The sequence below is a fragment of the Rhynchophorus ferrugineus genome, unplaced genomic scaffold (assembly GCF_030347505.1).
Source record: "Rhynchophorus ferrugineus isolate W39M unplaced genomic scaffold, kcgeb_rfMv2 rfM1, whole genome shotgun sequence".
Classification (NCBI taxonomy): domain Eukaryota; kingdom Metazoa; phylum Arthropoda; class Insecta; order Coleoptera; family Curculionidae; genus Rhynchophorus; species Rhynchophorus ferrugineus.
The window spans coordinates 37,054,464-37,074,025 of NW_027472580.1; the positions used below are offsets into that span (position 1 = coordinate 37,054,464).

Sequence of the window (19,562 nt, forward strand, 5' to 3'; positions counted from 1 at the left end):
GGGGGAAAAATATAAAAATATTTTTCTTTGTACAGCAAAAAACTCGGCACCGATCAGGATGTAACAGGGGAGGCCTCTTGAGTAGCCTGAACTTTATAACGTTACAAAGTAATTGTATGATAATATCACATTTTTAATTTTTCATCATTAAATATATTCATTAAGATTCAATGCTGAAGCAAAATCGGGAAACCGTCAAGGTAGGGGACCGGTTAGTTTGCCGCGATTTATGCTCGAGATGGCTGACGCCGTTATCTTACGTTATCTAAAATGTAATAAGGCAAATAGAAGAAAGTTACAGTTTGAACAATTTGGAGTAGTCGAAAAATTATTTTATTGCTATCATACGACGGTGCCCATGTCGGATGAGACTAGAGTGAATTTCTCCTGACCTGTAAATAAAAATAATATATATATTAGTTAATTAAATATAATAATTAATATATATTGTTAAATATAATAGAATACTATATTATTTTGTATACATGAATGGCGATGGGACTTAAAGGTATGTGTATGTGGGGGGGGGGGAGTGTAAAATAACCACACTTTTCTCCTGTATGGAATAAACCATATAAAAGAATGAACCTTCCAAACTTACTGAAAGAGCAATTCTTTATGCTCTTAATGATTTTATGAAGACAAACAATATCATTCCAGATGAGCAATTCGGGTTCCGCGCCAAACACTCAGTTCTCTCAGTTTATCAAGCCCATCGGCTGGCCGCAAAAATCAATTGTGCTTTAAACCGACGTGAAAGGTTTGGCACGAAGGCTTAGTGGCGAAATGCATCCGATTAGGTCTATCTGATGACCTAACAGCTCTTATCAAATCATTTCTGTCAGGACGATCGTTCCAGGTGAAGATTAAAGATATTCTCTCTAGCCGGAAAACCATCGACGCAGGAGTTCCACAAGGCTCCCCCCTGGCACCCGCTCTATTTAATATTTTTCTTTCAGATATCCCTAGGAGACCACAAGTTGAGGCAGCTTTTTACGCAGACGACACTGCTTACTTTGCTTTCTCAAGAGTAGCACCGCACATCCGAAGCAGACTCCAAAAACAACTCGATGAGACCAGTGGTTACATTTCTAGAGGTTGCAGGTAAATTCACAGAAAACCCAGGCTATCTTCTTCCACAAGAAGCGTTTTGCACCGAGCATTTCGCGTCTTAAAATCGAGAACGCCGAAATCACATGATCAGAAGAAGCCACCTATCTCGGTCTTGTCTTCGATCGCAAATTTAGGTGGAATTCCCACATTCAAAAGTCCCTCCATAAAGGTCAAGGTATTGTTAATTTGGTGTTCCCGCTTATCAACCGGGCCAGCAGGCTTCCTCTTTCTATAAAATCTCTCCTGTACAAGATGCTGGTTCGATCAGTCGTTCTATATGGCTCCAGTGTCTATCTAAAATAACTCTCGCCTAGCCAGGTGAAACGTCTCCAAGTCTTTCAAAACAAAATTCTCAGGAAAATAATCAATGCACCCTGGTTCGTCACGAACAATCAAATTCATAGAGAAACAGACGTCCCCCAAGTTCACGATATTATATCTGAGGTTTACTCGAGATATTTCTCCACTGTTCGTCTCTCGGACAATAGATGTATTACCGAGCTGACCGATATTTTAGGCCAATAACTCATTCGGCTCTTCGTAGTCTTATTCTGTCACAGCCGACACTACCCCGCTGTGCTCTAACTCCAAATTGTCTCGACCTTCTCCGGCGAGCGATTAACTCATGTACCGCAAGCTGCGTGGTGTGATAACGACGCCACGTCCTTGCCTGGCCCTTGTGCCTTGAACAGTAAGAAGTATCAGTTAGGGTCATTGGATCAGCTGATAGGGTGGGGTTCAGTGTCTTCAGTTCAGTCTTCCCCACCAGGTATCCGTAACAGGATTCCCCTACCCGGTTCCAGGCCAAAAAAAAAAAGAATTAATCATATTGTCTTCCCTTTCTAATGGCGATACATTCTTTTCGAGTCGATATATACAGTTGATCAAGTAAAAACAACAAAAAATCTAGGATATTTAGATTTTGTGTTACATTAATAATTCTATAGTAATAATAATTAAATCGTTGTGTTATTCTTGGTGGTTAAACATTCACTGGTTTTAAAAGATGGAAGAACGAGGGTAAGTGCAGAATGTATGGTTATATTTTTAAAAGTTATAAAATCCAAACAACATCAGTTTTCAAACATCATTTCAACATCATATTTTAGTAATGATTTAAATTTTATTTTATAGGTAACATATAGCTAGAATTTGTTGAGAATGGAAGTTGAAGAATGTGAAATTCACAGAAGAAGAGATTAGACAGCATTTCGCTAAGATGTGAGAATAGTGTACAGTGATACTATGAAATAATTAAATTTGCTAACAAAAGTAAACCTGGATAAAGTAAAGAAAATATAAAACTATCAACGACACCCTAATGATCTAATGACAAGGAAAATACAATGCATTATTATATAAGAGTATAAGTAAAGAAATTATTGTTTTGTAAAAATAATGATTATTGACTGAGATTTCTTTCAGCTTAAAAAAGTACTCATTTTAGGTTAGTAAATGAACAATATGTTAATCGAAAGCTGGAGGTAGTCAATTCATTAATGGAATTTGTGGATCAAGAATAGTAGCGATCATAGTTGATCATATTTGAAGATTTTAACTAGAATGACAATACGTTGCGCTACGGCGGTCGGCCCTCGACGTTCACTCATGGTCGTAGCACTCGCGTGGAACATGCGCTCCTAACGAAAGCTATGCCACACTGTTCGTAAGGGGCCCAGCTATTACATACTCAAGGCACGACCTTCTAAACATACATGCGTGTCATCTACACCATTTGTCTCCATCATATTTAAACCACCCTCGTATTTACGCGCCACTGTCTTTGAGTGGGTCCGAGTATGCTTTAGATTCATAATTGGACCAGGTTGTTGGTTCTGTGTTTTTTTTTTAAATTTTTTTGATTTTTTTATGAGATACAAAACAAATTTTTACCTTTACGTTATTATCAAAATAAATTCCATTTAGTAGAAAAACTAATGTTCGGGCAGGACGTAATTTGTCTGGCCAGTCAGTATTATAGAATATATGGACAATGAGTAGAGGCGTGTGGTAAATACACCAGAGCCACAACTAAAAAGAAACTTAATCAAAAATAAATAAATGACAGTTTGGCCGACTAAACGTGATATATTGCATATAGATTTTTTTAGTACGCAGCCGAACGTTAATTTACAGGTCTCTTGTGCTGAAATTGATGTAGTTCACAAACAGTGTATCACTGGAAAATCTGTATGTCCGTATAGAGAGTCGTAAATAATTGTAAGTCTTGTATAGATGCTTTTAATTCATCAACCATATATTCTAGACATATTTATATGGTCATTAGTTGTTTATGTTTTGTTTTTTTCGTTTAGAATAATAAGTAACATTTACTTGCTTTTAAGCATTACTTTTAGAATGTTGGTAAAAGGTTGTTCATTTCAGAGGTAATTTCTTTGTTGAATGAAAGTATTTAAGATGTTAAATTAGGTATGGGAAAACCTTTGTGGCGTTTCTCACTATAGATGGCATCAGTTGTAAATAACTTGTGGCTACAGCTAAAATCCGTTATATAACCTTAAATTTACTAGCAAAGAACCAGTTGAATCACGGAAAAAAGTTGGTAATGCGGATGGAGGATTAATACCATGCGGTCAGTCAGTCACCATTGGAAACACTACAACTTTGACCCTTACCTATATTCATATCAGTCCCCTAGTTGAACAATGCAGTGAATAGTGAACGCAATAATAGAGCAACGCCACTAGATATTTATTGGAAAGGTGGCACACGTTATATTTTTAGACTATAAATGTGGAAATTGGTGAATTGGTTGGACATTTGTTGCATATGAAGACGAAATAGAAAATATTACTATAATGAGAAGGGCGTTTCGCTTTGGTAATGGAGAGATGAGTCATTTAATTATCTAATACCTGAAAACCAAATCGAAAAACTAGGGATGTCGGTCGCAGAGAAATATATGAATATATCGGAGGCTATAAAAATATTATATATAAAGATATAAAAACATCGATATTTTTAATTTTTTAATTTATTTTTTATTTATAGCAAACAACATAATAAATCTTTATTCTCAATTTTTCGATGGATAACTAGACTTAAGCACGAAAAACCTGGTAAATCGAATTAACAAAGGAAACAAAGCTTTTGCGTAGCCAGGATTGATGCTAAAAAAGGTGACGCTGTGACACGAAGAACTAGTTACCATCATATCATCAGTTAGTTAAAATTAGTTGTTTTCAAATTATGGTGGATAACTAGAAATAGTATGCTGTTGAATAATAAGAAAGATTTGTCTTTCATCATATTCTCCACTACACACTGACTACTCAAAAAAGCTTAGTTGGGAAATCTTGATTCATTCACCTTATTATCCTAACATAGCACTCTCTAAGTACTGCTTGTTTTGATAGTAACAATGGTATTAATGGCATCATAGATACACCGGCAATTAGCAAAATATTTCCGATACTAAAAGCTGAAAAAAATATTTGCGACAGTATATTTTTCAGGCGAAGAAAACATGACACACAGATTTATCTAATTAAAATTTTAGGTAACATCAGAATTACAAGTTCATTATCATGTGTTTTTAGATATTTTGAGGTGAATGCTCCCCTGCGTTAAGAATTATTTGTGTTAGATGAAAAATTGTGGGGGTGGAGAGTGGGTGACTTTTATCTCTCTCCGAATACTTGAAGGTCCCTGCAAGCGTTCTGCGGGTGGTTTATTTGAAAGGCCTACGTGTCTAAAAGGCGAATACTTACTTTCGAGATAGGCAGCTAGGTCATGGTCGTCGGCCTGCGTCGCCAGCATTCGAGGAGTGTTGCCTCGATAATCAGTTATGTCGAGGTTGGCGCCCGCTGCCACCAGCATACAACAGATACTAAGCCACTTATATGCCGCCGCTTTATGAAGGGCGGTTTGACCTCTGGAATTGAACAAAAAAGTTATTACCAGATTATTCGTACATATACCAAGTAATTAATTTTTCATGAATGTATGTTTCCTGTATACAATTTGGAAGCGAATCAAATGGTAGAATGGTAATGTCGTTATCTCTTAAAACTACAAGATATCTAAAAAAAACGATTGCGGTTGGCGAATTAATTAAAAAAAAACATAAGCCGTCAATTGAAAATGTGTATTAATTACTCAGCTCTGCAATAAAAAGCTATTTGTGTATTTTCAACAGATTTCTATGTATTTTGTTATTCTGAAAACGAATATACATAACAGGTCAATTGAAAAGTCCTCGGCCTGACACATGGATGACGCTACTAGAATTAAAACCATAGTTTAGTTAGCACACCCTCAAAAGATGAGTGTATAAATTTGACAGCTGTCGGATCATTAGTTTGTGAATTATAGAAACTTGAGTGAAGCAATTTTTGTTATTGCGAAAAAATGGATGAAAAGCAATTTCGCGTGTTGATAAAATATTGCTTTCTGAAAGGAAAAGCAAAAAAAGGAAGCAGTTGAAGCAAAAGCTTGATGCCGGGTTTCCGGACACTGCCATAGGAAAATCAACCATCAAGGACTGGTATGCTAAGTTTAGACGTGGTGAAATGAGCACCGAAGACGGTGAACGCGTTGGACACCCAAATGAGGTTGTTACCGACGAAAATATTTAAACAATCCACAAAATGATTTTGATGACCGTAAATTGAAACTGTATGAAATAGCAGACACTCTAAAGATATCAACTGAATGTGTACATTATATCATTCACGAATATGTGGGTATGAGAAAGATCTGTGCAAAGTGAGTGCTGCGCGAGCTCACTTTTGGCCAAAAACAACAACGACGTGTTGATGATTCGGAACAGTGTTTGAAGATGATCAAGCGTAATAAACCTGAGTTTTTGCGTCAATATGTGACAATGGATGAAACATGACTCCATCATTTCACTCCAAAGTCCAATCGACAGTCATCCGAGTGTTATGACGTCTGTATCTTGAAAATTGATAAACGAAGGACCATCAACAGCGACTATTACGTAGCGTTATTGGACCGTTTGAAGGACGAAATAGCCAAAAAAACGGCCGCATTTGAAGAAAAAGAAAGTGCTGCTTCACCAAGACAATGCACCGTGTCACAAGTCAGTGAAAACGATGGCAAAAATCTATGAATTGGGCTTCGAATTGCTTCCTCATCCACCGTACTGTCCAGATCTGGCCCCCAACGACTGTTCTCAGATCTCAAAAGAATGCCCGCTAGGAAGAAATTTTCGTCGAATTAAGCGGTGATCGCAGAAACTGAGGTTTATTTTGAAGCAAAGGACAAATCGTACTACAAAAATGGTATCGGAAAGTTGGAGGGTCTCTATAATCAGTGTATCACCCTTGAAGGATAAAAAAAACTAATTTTGCCAAAAAAATTATGTGTTTTACTGTGGTAGGCCGGGGACTTTTCAATTGACCTGTTATATTCAATACGATATCGCACAATGGCGTCTTTTCATAAATTCATTAAAAATTCATTCATTAAAAGCCTTAGCAGTTCTGTTTCACAACGTCAGTTTCTATGCTTCAATTCCTGTAGGTCATTCCGTACACCTCAAACAAACCCACAAGAACTTGAAATTGATTTTTCGCTAATTAAAATATGAAGACAACGAGCTAGGTCTACCAAATTCCCTAGCTTGGCCGCCGAAGGAACTTAATGTTTTTCAAAAGAACTTCCTTCGAAAATATTACTTCATATATACTTCCTCCATACTACTCCTCCATACACTTTCCAAAGATTTAGATTACTTCAAATATACAGTCTCAAATTTTCAAGGACTCTCAGAGATTTATCATGACCATGCCGGATCCTTAAAAAGAGGAGTGAATTGCTTTCAAGGAGGTCATAGAGAAATTTTTAGGCAATCATGAATACCCTAACTATAAATAAATCGTTAATAGAATGTTGAAAGCATTTGAGGTTGTCTAATGAGGAAATTTTTCTCATCGAATTACTCTAGGACGTTTCAGAGAGTCTAGCAAACAACAACAGACAGCAACAAATTAGATTTATTTCATTCGTAATTTAATTTTAAGAAGACTCTTTTTAGTGTTAAATATCTACGCATTAAATTAAGCAGTTATTTCATTTAATTTTACAATAGGTAGGCCAAGTAAAGGTGCAACCCTTATGAGGAAAAATAAGGATAAAGACACAATGATTGAAAATAATGAGCGTTTTAGGCCCCGTGGTCCGATACCTGTGATTTGACAAATGTTCTAACTAGACTAGAACAACAAAAAATCATTTTCCGCGCCGAGAATCGAACCCGTGACCTTCGATTGGGAGCTAAATGGTTTAATAATTACACCATAGAAGCAATTTTTTAGGGTATTCGTCTTATATCTTATAATCAACTGTTAAAAAGCAGTTGTTTTGAATGAATGAATTTCGAATATCCGTCATATCAGCTCAGCAATAACATTATACAAAAGTATCTGATTATTTTAGATAAAAAAATATGTGAAAGCTATATATATATGCCTTTGAAATTTGAGGTTTTTCTCCATTTCCCTTCTTCCCCCATCTGATCCAGACTTGGTTTCAATGGGACCATCTCCGAAGTGCATTCTTTCGAATAAAAAAATTATTTTAAAAATCCATCCATAATTGACGGAAATACCGGCGTATATACATTCAAACAAAACTAAATAGTCGAACATCCTCCATTTTCAAAGTTGGTTAAAAAGGAAATCATTTATGGATTCAGTATATTCAAAAACATAAAGATTACGTCAGAAAACCAACCTAAACAGCTTTTAGAATTTTTTGCAGACCTGTGTAATTTAAGTACACAAGTTGAGAATTGATTGCGAAGTATTATTAGGTTCTTGTATGTATTTTCATTAACGATATCTATTGACAAAAGTGAGTAAAAAGTTATAATATCAACAAGCTAACCTAACATTTAAATTTGTTGGTGTTTCTAACTACATAAAATAAGTGTTAGTATTTGTGAGCTATTCACTGTATATAGACGCTAGTCGTGAATATTAATTATTTTTGATATTGGATTTAAAGAAATGTCGCCGGTTTTGGTTTGAACGGTTTAAAAGTGGTGATTTTAATGTCAATGACAAAGAACGGCCTGGAGCAAGGAAATGCTAGACTTATTGGACGAAAGCATAGCTGAAATAACTTTTAAACAGCTCAGCAGTTGATGGAACAACTACTTTTAAAGCCGGCTTGGTTGGCGCAGTCGTTAAGGTGACGGTCCACATACTGTTATACTCCTGGGGTCGTAAATTTATGTTTGTGATTGTTTAATATTTGTGCTTGTCCTTAGACAACAGTGTAAAATCCGACAAGGAAAATGATCCCAGTAACGCCAGTATGGAAGTTTTCTAAGTTGGTCACTCGCCAGTCGGTAGGTTTAATTCCGAGAACTGTGGTTCGGAGCCCACGTTAGTCCAGATAAATCCTCGTTGGTAAAAAGGAGACTTTAAAATATATAAAAAAAATTATTTATAAGTTAACTGAAAATGCTATTCAAACAGTTTCAATATCGCAGTTTCGTTGCTTAGAAGAAATAGAAAATTGTGATGAAAAATAGATTTATTGCGATAATTTCAAGGGTAAAAAGTAATGGGTTGTGTAGGTTGTTATACATGTTATATGCTACTGTTAGAGGGACTGACTTCGATTATTCGAAGAAGAGGTGGGATGCTTATGTGGTTGAATGGTGTCGATGAGTAAGACTTAGGCAGTTCGCTATTGTTGATGTTCGAATAGATTTAAATCTTCAGTGCTGTTTTGTATCACCGTTCAACAAATCAGCTCTTATTTCCCTAAATGAAATAATACTGGAATAAAATAGTATTGGATCTTGGAATATGGAGTCACTAAAACTTCCATAAAGCCATGCCATGGATATTTGTGTAGAAAAAGTGCCCCTTCGAAGATCTTCTTCGGAGACAGGCAGACTGGCAAATAAATGTGATGCTCAAAATTAATTTTATTAGAACTCTAAGCTGTTCAGACGGGACAAATACCACGTTAATTTTTGTGGTCGTTGCTTTAGCAAGGAGGTTGTTATATAATATGATTGTTAACGGCCCTACCTAATATTATTCGAAGACGATGGGAGGGGGAGGGAGACATCTAAACAGCCAATGCACATAGTTAAAATTTTTAATACAACATTGCCAAATTTAAGTTTTCGTTTTTTTTTGACATAAAAATACTAATGTAAATAAAATAATGAAACAAAAATAACATAATAAAATATATATTATTTTATATATTATTACAGTTAAGTAAACAGCCATAATAGTTTTACGGTTAGAGCGGTTTTATTTTATTTACATTGTCATATGACAACGGTGTTGACCAGTACCAACACAAATAGAACTTTATAGACCGATTTGGTTACATGTTCGCATCAGACTTCAATCTGTCTCCTTTTAACAAGAGTAATGCTAATTAGTAAAATGAGAACAAAAAATGCTTCGAGTTTAAAAGGGATTTTTACGTTTCTATAAACTGATTATGGCAAAACGAAATTGGTAGGACTATAGATTTTATTGGACGGACTACAGATTGTTTGGTTTATGTTCGAATAGATTTAAATCATTTGCGTCGTTTTGTACCACCTTTTCTTTCCTGAAATAAAATAGTTTTTCAAGTATATTAATAGTTTTTGTGTTCAAAACCATTTTCCATTTCATAACGTGTGTCATCGCTCAAAAAGGTCTATCGGAAAGATCTATCCAGGGAATACATACAACTCCCTAATCTTAGATTACAAATAAAGTAACCAAATTTATATTCGATACTTTTGAAAAATTCCATTCGATTGTACGTAGAACTATGGACTATACTGCCCTACTCATTTTGCAATGTTATTAGGACGATTGTAAACGCCGATTCCAATAAAATTTATTCGGATATTCCTGAGACGTAAATGTTAACGGCACCGTAGCGGAAGAGTATCTTGATGTATTTTTAACGTCCGTCGTAACGTTGATCTTAAAATGGTCGGCTGGATTGTAAAAAGGGCCAGTAAAATAGGCTGGAGAACAAGCCGGGCGAATTCAGTTTTCCGCCGGAAATCCTTTTAATCTTCTTAATTTGGTACGGAAACATAAACAAAGCAAAGGATTAATATTTCTGAAGTTGTTTGAGGAGGGCTGGCGAAGGAACCTGACGGCGAGGAGCATGCGAAGGAGGACGAAGTTTCAGTGCCGGTTGTTGCTATACCTTCTATATATATATATATATATATATATATATATATATATATATATATATTGATGCCAACACAGAAATAGATACTCAGCATTTAATGAATTGAATCATTTTGAATATCTAATGGCCTAGGATATGAAGATATGTTTACAATGAAGAAATAATGCTGTTGGAATGGAACACAAATTATTAATAATTAAATGATTTATATGAGATAGAAAAATTGAAATTGATACAGTAATAGTTTAAGTAGTTCGGCATCTAACAGTTTAAGGAATCAGTAGCTTTCAAAGCAGAATATATTCTTCTAAAAATTGTTAAATTTAATGAAAGTATAAAATGGTTTATTAAATTTATTGGAGATCTGAGTGCACGTTTGCCAAAGTGATGTTGTCTCTACACTGCTTTCCAACACAGCAGTGGATCCAATTATACGAAAAGTACTTAAAAAAAGATATGGAGTTCAATATAGGAATACAAACTTCTTTTAACGGTCGGTGATGATGGCATCTGTTGCTGAAGTAATAAGCTGAATGAGTTAAATTGCAGAAAATTTCGATTTTCTAAATATGAGTATAAGAGAGAGGAAATCGAGTAATTTTAACACTTTTTTTAAAAATGTAAATAATAAATTTCATCATTTGCCTTTTCAATGCCTCTGCTTCGGGATAAATTTTGTAAGTGTTATGTTAATAATTTGAATATATACTTATTATTCAGTGTATTGCACATTTTTGCAATAAAGAACTTATATTAGAATTATAACAGAGAAGGACGAGGAATTTGTTTGCAATGTAATAAAACAAAAAGATAACTCTAATAGATCCTTTTAAATTAAAGACACTAGAGAAATGTGAAATGCTAGTAGTAATTATGCTAGCTAGTCTAGTAGTAGGTTGTGGGTAGAATAATGCACTATACTATCCAGACTCATTTTGCAATGTTATTGGGGTGATTAAAAACGCCGATTTCAATAAAATTTATTCGGATATTCGCGAGACGTAAATGTTAACGGCGCTGTAGCGGAAGAGTATCTTGATGTATTTTTAACGTCTGTCGTAAAGTCGATCTTAAAATCGTTGGCCGGATTGTAAAAAGGGCCAGTAAAAGAGGTTGGAGAACAAACCGGGCGAATCCAGTTTTCCGCCGGAAATCCTTTTGATCTTCTTAATTTGGTACGGAAACATAAACAAAGCAAAGGATTAATATTTCTGAAATTGTTTGAGAAGGGCTCGCGAAGGAACCTGACGGCGAGGAGCATGCGGGGGAGGTTTCAGTGCCTGACTGTTGCTATACGTTCTATATTTAACGCAATAGAAATTATTTATAAATTACTTTTAAGTTATTCTAATTTTATACGTTGCTACTTTGCATAGTGATGGGGCGTGAGAGTGTAAAAAGCCCGTATGCGAGCTGATGAATGCGTACATCAAATTCAATTTCATTAGTTTAAGGCACTTGATAGGGAAAAGCCTCTTAATTATTCCGACGGTGTCAACTTGAAGCCCTACTTAAAATGCTTTGCATACATTCAGTCGTTCTTTATGTAAAGGGCGTGTTTCTGTAAATATAACATAGCTGTTGTTGAGTTCTAAACTACTTCGTTTTTAGTAATAATCTAGTACTAAATATTCTTACATAATATTTTTACGAATTCATTCTCATATTTTTTCTCATGTATATAAAATTAAAGGCAAACATTGAAAAGCAATACATTAGGCCCATAAATTAACTTTAAACGATTTACAACAGACGATGTTAAGGTTTAACATATTAAATCGCATCGGGTACCTTTGTAAAAAACTTCACTGACAGGCTTCACTTTTCAATATATGTCACTTCGTCGAAGGGTGAGCAAAATTTTTTTTTTCAGTTGAAAATATTTAAATTTGTACCGAGTAAATCACATTTGTGAGAAGTTTTTCCTTATTATTTAAAGTTTTTACATTAATTTCAACATGGAAATACTGGTTTCGACGTTTTAAAAGTGACATTCGAAGGAATTACTCGATGATGATCCGTGTAAAACGCAAGAAGAATATGCAGAATTGTTGGGAGTAACACAAGAAACCCTTTCCAATTGCTTGGAGAACATGAGGATGTTCCAAAACCTTAAATATTTTGTGCCGTATGAATTGAAGCCAAAAGATATTGAAACGAGTTTGGTCATGTGTGAAATGCTGTTTCAACGGCAATATTTTTTCCGGAAATGTTTTTTCTTAGTATTGTTACTCATGATGAAATGTTAATTCATTACGATAACATAAATCGAGAGAAAATCATGGGGACTGCCTTATCATGTATCAACATCAACGACAAAGCCGAATTATTATGGCTCTAAACTAATGCTCTGGATTTTGTGGGATCGGCTTAACTAAATCGGAAATTTAATAATCCCCATCAATGGGGATCGATTACAATTGATTTGTTTGAGCTGAGTATTGTTCGGAAAATGGTCGGAATGCGAAAACAACAATGTTATTCTTCAGCAATGACAACGCTCGACTACATGTTGCAAAACCGGAGAAAATATATTTGGATATATTAAAATGGGAAGTGTTACTCCGCCAGCCGTATTCTCCAGATCATGTTACTTCTGATTACTACTTATTCTGACATATGAGTTGTGACCTGACTAAGCTGCGCTTCATTTCTTATAAAGATGCCAAAAAATGGATCGATTCCTGTATAGCATCAAAAGATATATCAAAAGATTTTGAATGAAATACATCGTACCGATTTTTCAAAATAAAGCTTCCAATTAAAGAATATCATTTAAAACTAATTTATAGAACTAATATATTAATTTATTGGAACATTATCTTTTTTGGTCATTTGGCTGGATGCTTTAATTTTTTTTAAATATTGGCATTTAATCATCGTTAATAAATTCTAGTTTGATCGCAATCAATACTAAATTATTGTGTTTTTAGTTGACCACTTACAAGTTGTTGTCTTTTTGGTTGATGACGGTGGTTGCGTGGCGCAGCAGGTACTTCACGACATCCTGGTGACCGTGACGCGACGCGTGGTGGAGCAGAGTCTGCCCTGTGGCGTCCCTCGCCTCAAGAGAGTATCCCTGATTATGCAGCCTCTTGAGCTAGAATACACGGAACAGTTATAAAATAGGATTAGAAAATAGTGTTACGATTTATTATTTATAGCTAGATGACATGGTCAAATTAGTAGCATCAAATACAATATTTTTGTTTAAATATTATTTTGCAATACCTACCCTGTAAAAAAATTGTTGAGATATATTGCTTGATTGGTGTATATCTGATGCTAAAACAGATATAGATATTCAGAATTTGATAATGAATATCTAAAGTGCCAGGATATAAAGATATATTTACAATGAAGAAATAAAGCTGTTGGAATGGAACACCAATTATTAATAAATGATTTATATGAGACAAAAAATTGAAATTGATACAGTGATAGTTAAAGTAAATCGGCATCTAACAGTTTATGGAATCAGTCACTTGATGAAAGTACAAAATGATTTGTTCAATTCATTAGAGGTCTGAGTGGATGTTTGCCAAAGTGATGTCGTCTCAGCAGTGGATGCAATTATACTAAAAATACTTAAAAAGAGACATGGAGTTCAATATAGAAATACAAACTTCTTTTAATGGTCGGTGATGATTGCATCTATGGCTGAAGTAATTAGCTGGATCAGCCAAATTGCTGGAAATTTCGATTCTCTATTTTATGAACAGAAGAGAAGAAATCGAGTAATTTTAATATATTTTTTAAAATAAAATATTAAATTTCGTTATTTTATTTTTCAGTGCGTCGGTTTCAGGATAAAATATTGTAATTATGTTAAGAATATAATAAATATATACTGAATAACAAGTGCTTTTAAGTGCTAACACATTTTCGCAATAAAGAATTTGTTATAATTATAACAGGGAAGGATGTGTTTTCAATATAATGAAACAAAAAGACACAGCTCTAATAGATCATATTAAATTAAAGGCACTAGAGAAATGTGAAATGCAGTATATAAATTAACCAATCAAATAACGAGAATGGCGATCACAGTACCATTTGGATGTTGCTATTAGAAAACTTTTCTTCAGAGACACCTATTGAGTTTTCCCTATATTACTCTACAGCAATAATTAAGGTAAATTCTGGAGATCATGTTAGAAATGAAGTCATTCCATTAAAATCAACAATTCAAACAGAGATGAAGGGACAAATTGAGAGACGCACATTGCAATAGCTTGAACATGTCTATCGAATTTAAGGTGAATGAGTTTACATATTTCTGTGACAAATTTAGATTTATGGTAAAAAGCGTAACAAACAACTCCAGAAACCTTGGATCAAGTTCATGGAGAGCCATCTGAAAAATACTAGCAGTAGGGAGATTCCATGAAATCCTATGGAAGTGTCTGCATCAGATGATAGTAAAAAGACCCCAGGGTGCGTGCTGATTGGCCACAACTCATGCAAACTGTTTCATGCTAATTTATTCTAAACCAGCTTGACATATTACGCTGTCACACGTTTACAACAGTTGTAGTTGACAACTAATGTTTAGGTTAATTTTATTTTTACAAAAGTTTGTTAAGGTAATATAACTATTTATTATTTAATAGACAAAATTAACGGAAAATAATGCAAAAATTAGTTTGTAAGTTATTAGTAAAATGGTATGTTTTAGTTAAAGTGTATTCTAATCTAGATAACAGTTATGGGAACCAGGCCACAAACGCTCTTATGTTCATGATATGTTATAAAGAACATTCAAGGCAACAGAAAAATAAAAAATCTGGAACTTAGAGCGCAAATGAAATAAGAAATGACAAAAATCATTAATGAAACAGACGAAACGAAATTTATGCAAGCAAAGTACGCAACCCATACGGTTTTACAGACTTCAGGCAAATTTGAAGGAAAATATCAGGATAAAACGAAAAGAAATGTGTTAGGTATACTGTATCAAAATAAATATTTTATTTATATTGTTTGTGTCTGTATCTTACTTAGATTCCTTGTTTTGTTTGTTCTATTCATTGCATTCTATTTAATGCAATAAAATTTGTTATACCATATATATTATTATTTACATTTTTTTGCTCTCCTGGAGATAAATAATAAATCACAAAGCTTCAAGTCTAATATTATATTAATTTTATTCATGCTTTCTATTAACTACATCTTATATTTAAAAATGCATGACATTTCATTTAAACACATACTTTTTGTTAATCTTTTGAAATATCCGCAAAATCAGAAAGTTATAGGTACAAAGTACACAAATATGATCATTTCTAATTCTTACCATTACTATAATCTTCAAACAAATTATATTTTAATACTATTTAACATAAATATCCCTGTGTTCCATAGCAATTTGCAAAATTACTGTTACAAAATTATAACATTTTACTAATAGTTTGTACCTTATACCTAATAATTCATACCTTATACCCAAAAATTACTTTCTAACCACAACTGTCGTAAACAACAACGTGAAATTGCTATAAGTGCCAGTTTAGAATAAATGCGTATGAGAAATTCTGGGCAATCAACGGCTGTTGAGCTGAGGTCCTTTTACTGTCATCTGGTAGTATCCAATTGGTTGAGAAATACACACTCTCCCCGAGCGCCGTCAATAGAGATGAAGGACAAGATGATCATGCAAGCAGTTAAAAAATAGCAAATTCACAAGACCGCAGTAATTTTTCTAGAGGAATATTAGTATTAAGTAACAATTTAAATATATTAATTCGTCCTACTTTCAGGAAATTTGTTATATGTATAGTAATATTTACACTACATCTGTTGTGTTTAACAAAGAACCAGTTTCTGAAAATTATGGCATACAAATTATTTCAAGGCCTTTGTACGTTTGATTCAATGCAAATAAACAAAGGGACAGGCCCGCGAATTAATATTTGCTTTAATATTTTACGTGCAGTCGGGCGAATTCACCCTTTTTACAAGGGCGGTTCGGTAAGTATCACCTCTGTCCTTTCGTTCGACCATAAAAAGTATTCCAACTACGTAAAAACTCTTACGAACTGGTTACTTACCAAAAGTAAGTCGCCCGCTTTCGCTGCTTTAAATAATTCTTCGTTGGGACGCGTATCTATATTGCTTCAACATAAAATCGTAAATCAGTCCGAGTTGAGGGAGCTGAACAAATGAAACATGTGTTTGTGTCTGTGTCTGTATGCGTGTGTATATGTGCATCAATGTTGTTGGAGATAAAGAGAAACAGGTAGTGTTATGGTGTTGATTGAAAGTGACTCGATTTTATTTTAGATACTTACCTAAAGGCACTGTACGACTCCTGGTTCAAGCTGAATAATCTTTCACTGATGCTGCATGCAGAATAGGTATTAGTGATATAAAAATGAGATAAATAGGAAAATAGAGAGAAAGATAGTACTGAGAAATAAGATTGTTCAGTTAAAGATAGAAAATAATTGAATTAAATTGGATATATGCAAAAGATTTCTTTTTGCTTTAAATGTGGTTCTCGTTCAATAACTACATTACTTAAATTGTTATTAATGGGGAACTACTCAAAAAAATCTTATTAAAGTTGTGGAAAAGTGGTTTGTGGTTTTTCCTAATATATGATTTTAAAGTCACATATTTCTAGTAATACGTACTTATGCAATGAAGAAAAATGTATGAAAGCTAATAGTTCATAGTTATTCAGTTAAAATTTATTACGTTTTGGAAATGGAGATGCCAGAAGGGGATGTTTAGATGTGGTGGATTTGGAAATAAATTGTCCAAACTATAAACCGAATCTTTCAGAGGCAACACGACAGAACTAGCTGGTTAAACAATTTCTGGAGTGACGTAATTATGATTTTACTAAAAAGATGGCAACAGGGCGTTAATCAAAACGGCACATATATCATTGAGTATTGTTTGAAATTTTTATGTAAAAAAATTAGCAAAACGAAATTATGCTTGGAGAATATAATAAACACGAAATTTACTTTCTTTCCATTTCATTATATATAGAGGGTAGGGCAGAACCTCCTATCTGCTGTGTTCTAAATGGGTTTCGACGGATAATATAGCAGATGGTCTTTTTAAATACATTATGGAAAAAAATTAATATTTTAGTAATTTAGTCGCCCAATCTGTTTTTTTTTTGTGCCAAACCTTACATCAATTTAATGAAATCTTAGTATTGTATAATTCAACACACTTTGCTAGCGTAGATATAATATTCCTTTTTGACGTCGATTTTGATGAAGCACTAAACTTAATATATGTCATTGGTATGTTTTTATTTATATTTGATTATAACTAAATACAATATAGTCATAATAATGTAATACAAAAACGACTGGTGCTGTGTTTCTAACAAGTTTGATATTGCCTTTGAACATCTCTTCATTTACGTTGCTTTTGATTAACTCAAAATTATTGATAAATCTTCATTTAAATATTTTTCAAGTTTTAGTTCTGTATGGTAGAATATTTGGCATTTTCATGTAGTAAAAGACTATGTTATTTTGAAACACTCTTAACTATGCACTTTATATGTCTAATCAATGTACTGTTAACAATATTTTACAAGTAGACCTGTAGATCTATCTGCTGTCAAACATCGAGAAATAATGAATACATTCCAACATTAAATGCAACATATAATTACAAAAGGAATTACGTTTATTTTTTTTATAATTACTAGCTAAAATTATAATAGCTGTTTTAAAATTTATTTTATTAAATTTAAAATTATTTAAGCCTTAGTTACAATTTAGTTTTATATATCTTCGTGTAGTTTGAGTAGAATTATCTTGAACTGAACAAGGTTAAATGTTATATCTAACATATGTAAAATAATAGTGTCGTAAATTTTGAAATTGTTATGCTGTTTGTTTTGAAAAAAAGTTATAAAAATTTTACAACGCAATAATAAAAACGTATTTTTTTCGTATTGGGGATCGTATTACTGCATTCTCATTACGAACTAGTAGAACATTTCCATGCAGATCTTGTGTATATAGCGATAGAGAAAGAAACTAATCAGAAATACCGTAACAATATAGGTCAAAAGATAAAAGTTAATAAATAACGATAAATACTGTCTATGTGCAATATATTTAAAAAATCTTTACCCCCCTCGTGTTCCCCCATTTACCTCCTGATTCTTACTGATGGCTCTGTATCTGGCATCGATTGATTATGGTCCTGGGTTTCGTCCTGTTGCCCATCATCAGGCGATAGGAGAATTTTTGGTGACATCGGCGGATGATCACTTGGTGAGTCCAAACTACCTTCATCACTGCAACATTTAAGTCGTATTTATACATTTAATTGCCGAAAAATAAATCAAAGTTTTACCTTATTCTCATCTCGGGGATGACGTGGGGGGCTTGGTGATTGGAACTGGGTGAGGGTGCCGCAGTTTCATCTTCGGGTGTATGAGGAACGGTACCACCACCACACTCTAGTATATAGAGATCCTCACTAGCAATGTCTAATACGTAATGGAGATTTTCTTGAGCTCGATCTATGCGGAAGAACCGTTCAGCAGTGCAGGCTGGAAATTGAAAATATAGCACTTATAAGGAAATATGTAAATCGGAATACAATCATACAGTCGACAAAGCACCACTCCGATGAAATAGTGACATCTCTGTTGTCTTCGATTATGTTGTTGATGATGCCTCTGACGTGTTCGAGATCAACCGTTGGATTCACTTCAATGGTACCAACTGTCACAGCTGCAAAAATGAAATATTCTTCGTGCATCGAGTTAAGCTTCAAATGTTTGATTATTTACCAGCCTGGGCCAACAGTTCTTTTTCGTAGTGATGTTGCTCGTAGTCGGACATACTGATCTTGTGGACCGATATTTTCAGGTTTTCCAAGGCAGCTTGTGGAGGCATCACTTTGCCACACTTTCTCTTTGCCAACATTGGCGCTTTGTTGAGATGAGTTAGTGTAACTACTGATGGTTTTAGTTTGCAAGCCTCTCCATCTACCTGTATGAATATGTGTTCTTAATACTATATATTTGTTACAACTACTTTTGACGAATCAATTAAATTAAATAAATAAAAAAACAGGAAACTTCACAGCCTTAACAGTTTTATTTTAATATTATATTATATTTGTTTACAATGTACCGTCACAAAAAATAATTGTAATTGCTGATGGATCATCTATATATATATATATATATATATATATATATATATATATATATATATATATATATATATATATAATGTTGTTTCATCATCAATTAATTAAGTTAATATATTCACTGATATCGAGATAATCTTGATTAA

The 19,562-nt window shown here is 33.8% G+C and overlaps 1 protein-coding gene across 5 annotated transcripts in view; it reads right to left on the minus strand.

Annotated features, from left to right (window-relative positions):
• Nucleotides 1–19,562, minus strand: part of rdgA (retinal degeneration A) — a 281,202-nt gene continuing 261,640 nt past the window's right edge. For 3 of the 5 annotated variants that reach the window (XM_076404439.1, XM_076404422.1, XM_076404430.1), the window contains 9 exons: nt 19,052–19,253; nt 18,867–18,992; nt 18,610–18,808; nt 18,407–18,550; nt 16,566–16,616; nt 16,326–16,389; nt 13,218–13,372; nt 4,845–5,008; nt 1–392 (listed from right to left, as the gene is read on the minus strand). In XM_076404439.1, the coding sequence (XP_076260554.1) occupies nt 343–392; nt 4,845–5,008; nt 13,218–13,372; nt 16,326–16,389; nt 16,566–16,616; nt 18,407–18,550; nt 18,610–18,808; nt 18,867–18,992; nt 19,052–19,253 (1,155 nt within the window). In that variant the 3' untranslated portion in view covers nt 1–342. Of the gene's footprint in view, nt 393–4,844; nt 5,009–13,217; nt 13,373–16,325; nt 16,429–16,565; nt 16,617–18,406; nt 18,551–18,609; nt 18,809–18,866; nt 18,993–19,051; nt 19,254–19,562 lie in introns of those variants that run through there. The other 2 variants (XR_013005773.1, XM_076404452.1) reach the window with 2 other exon arrangements.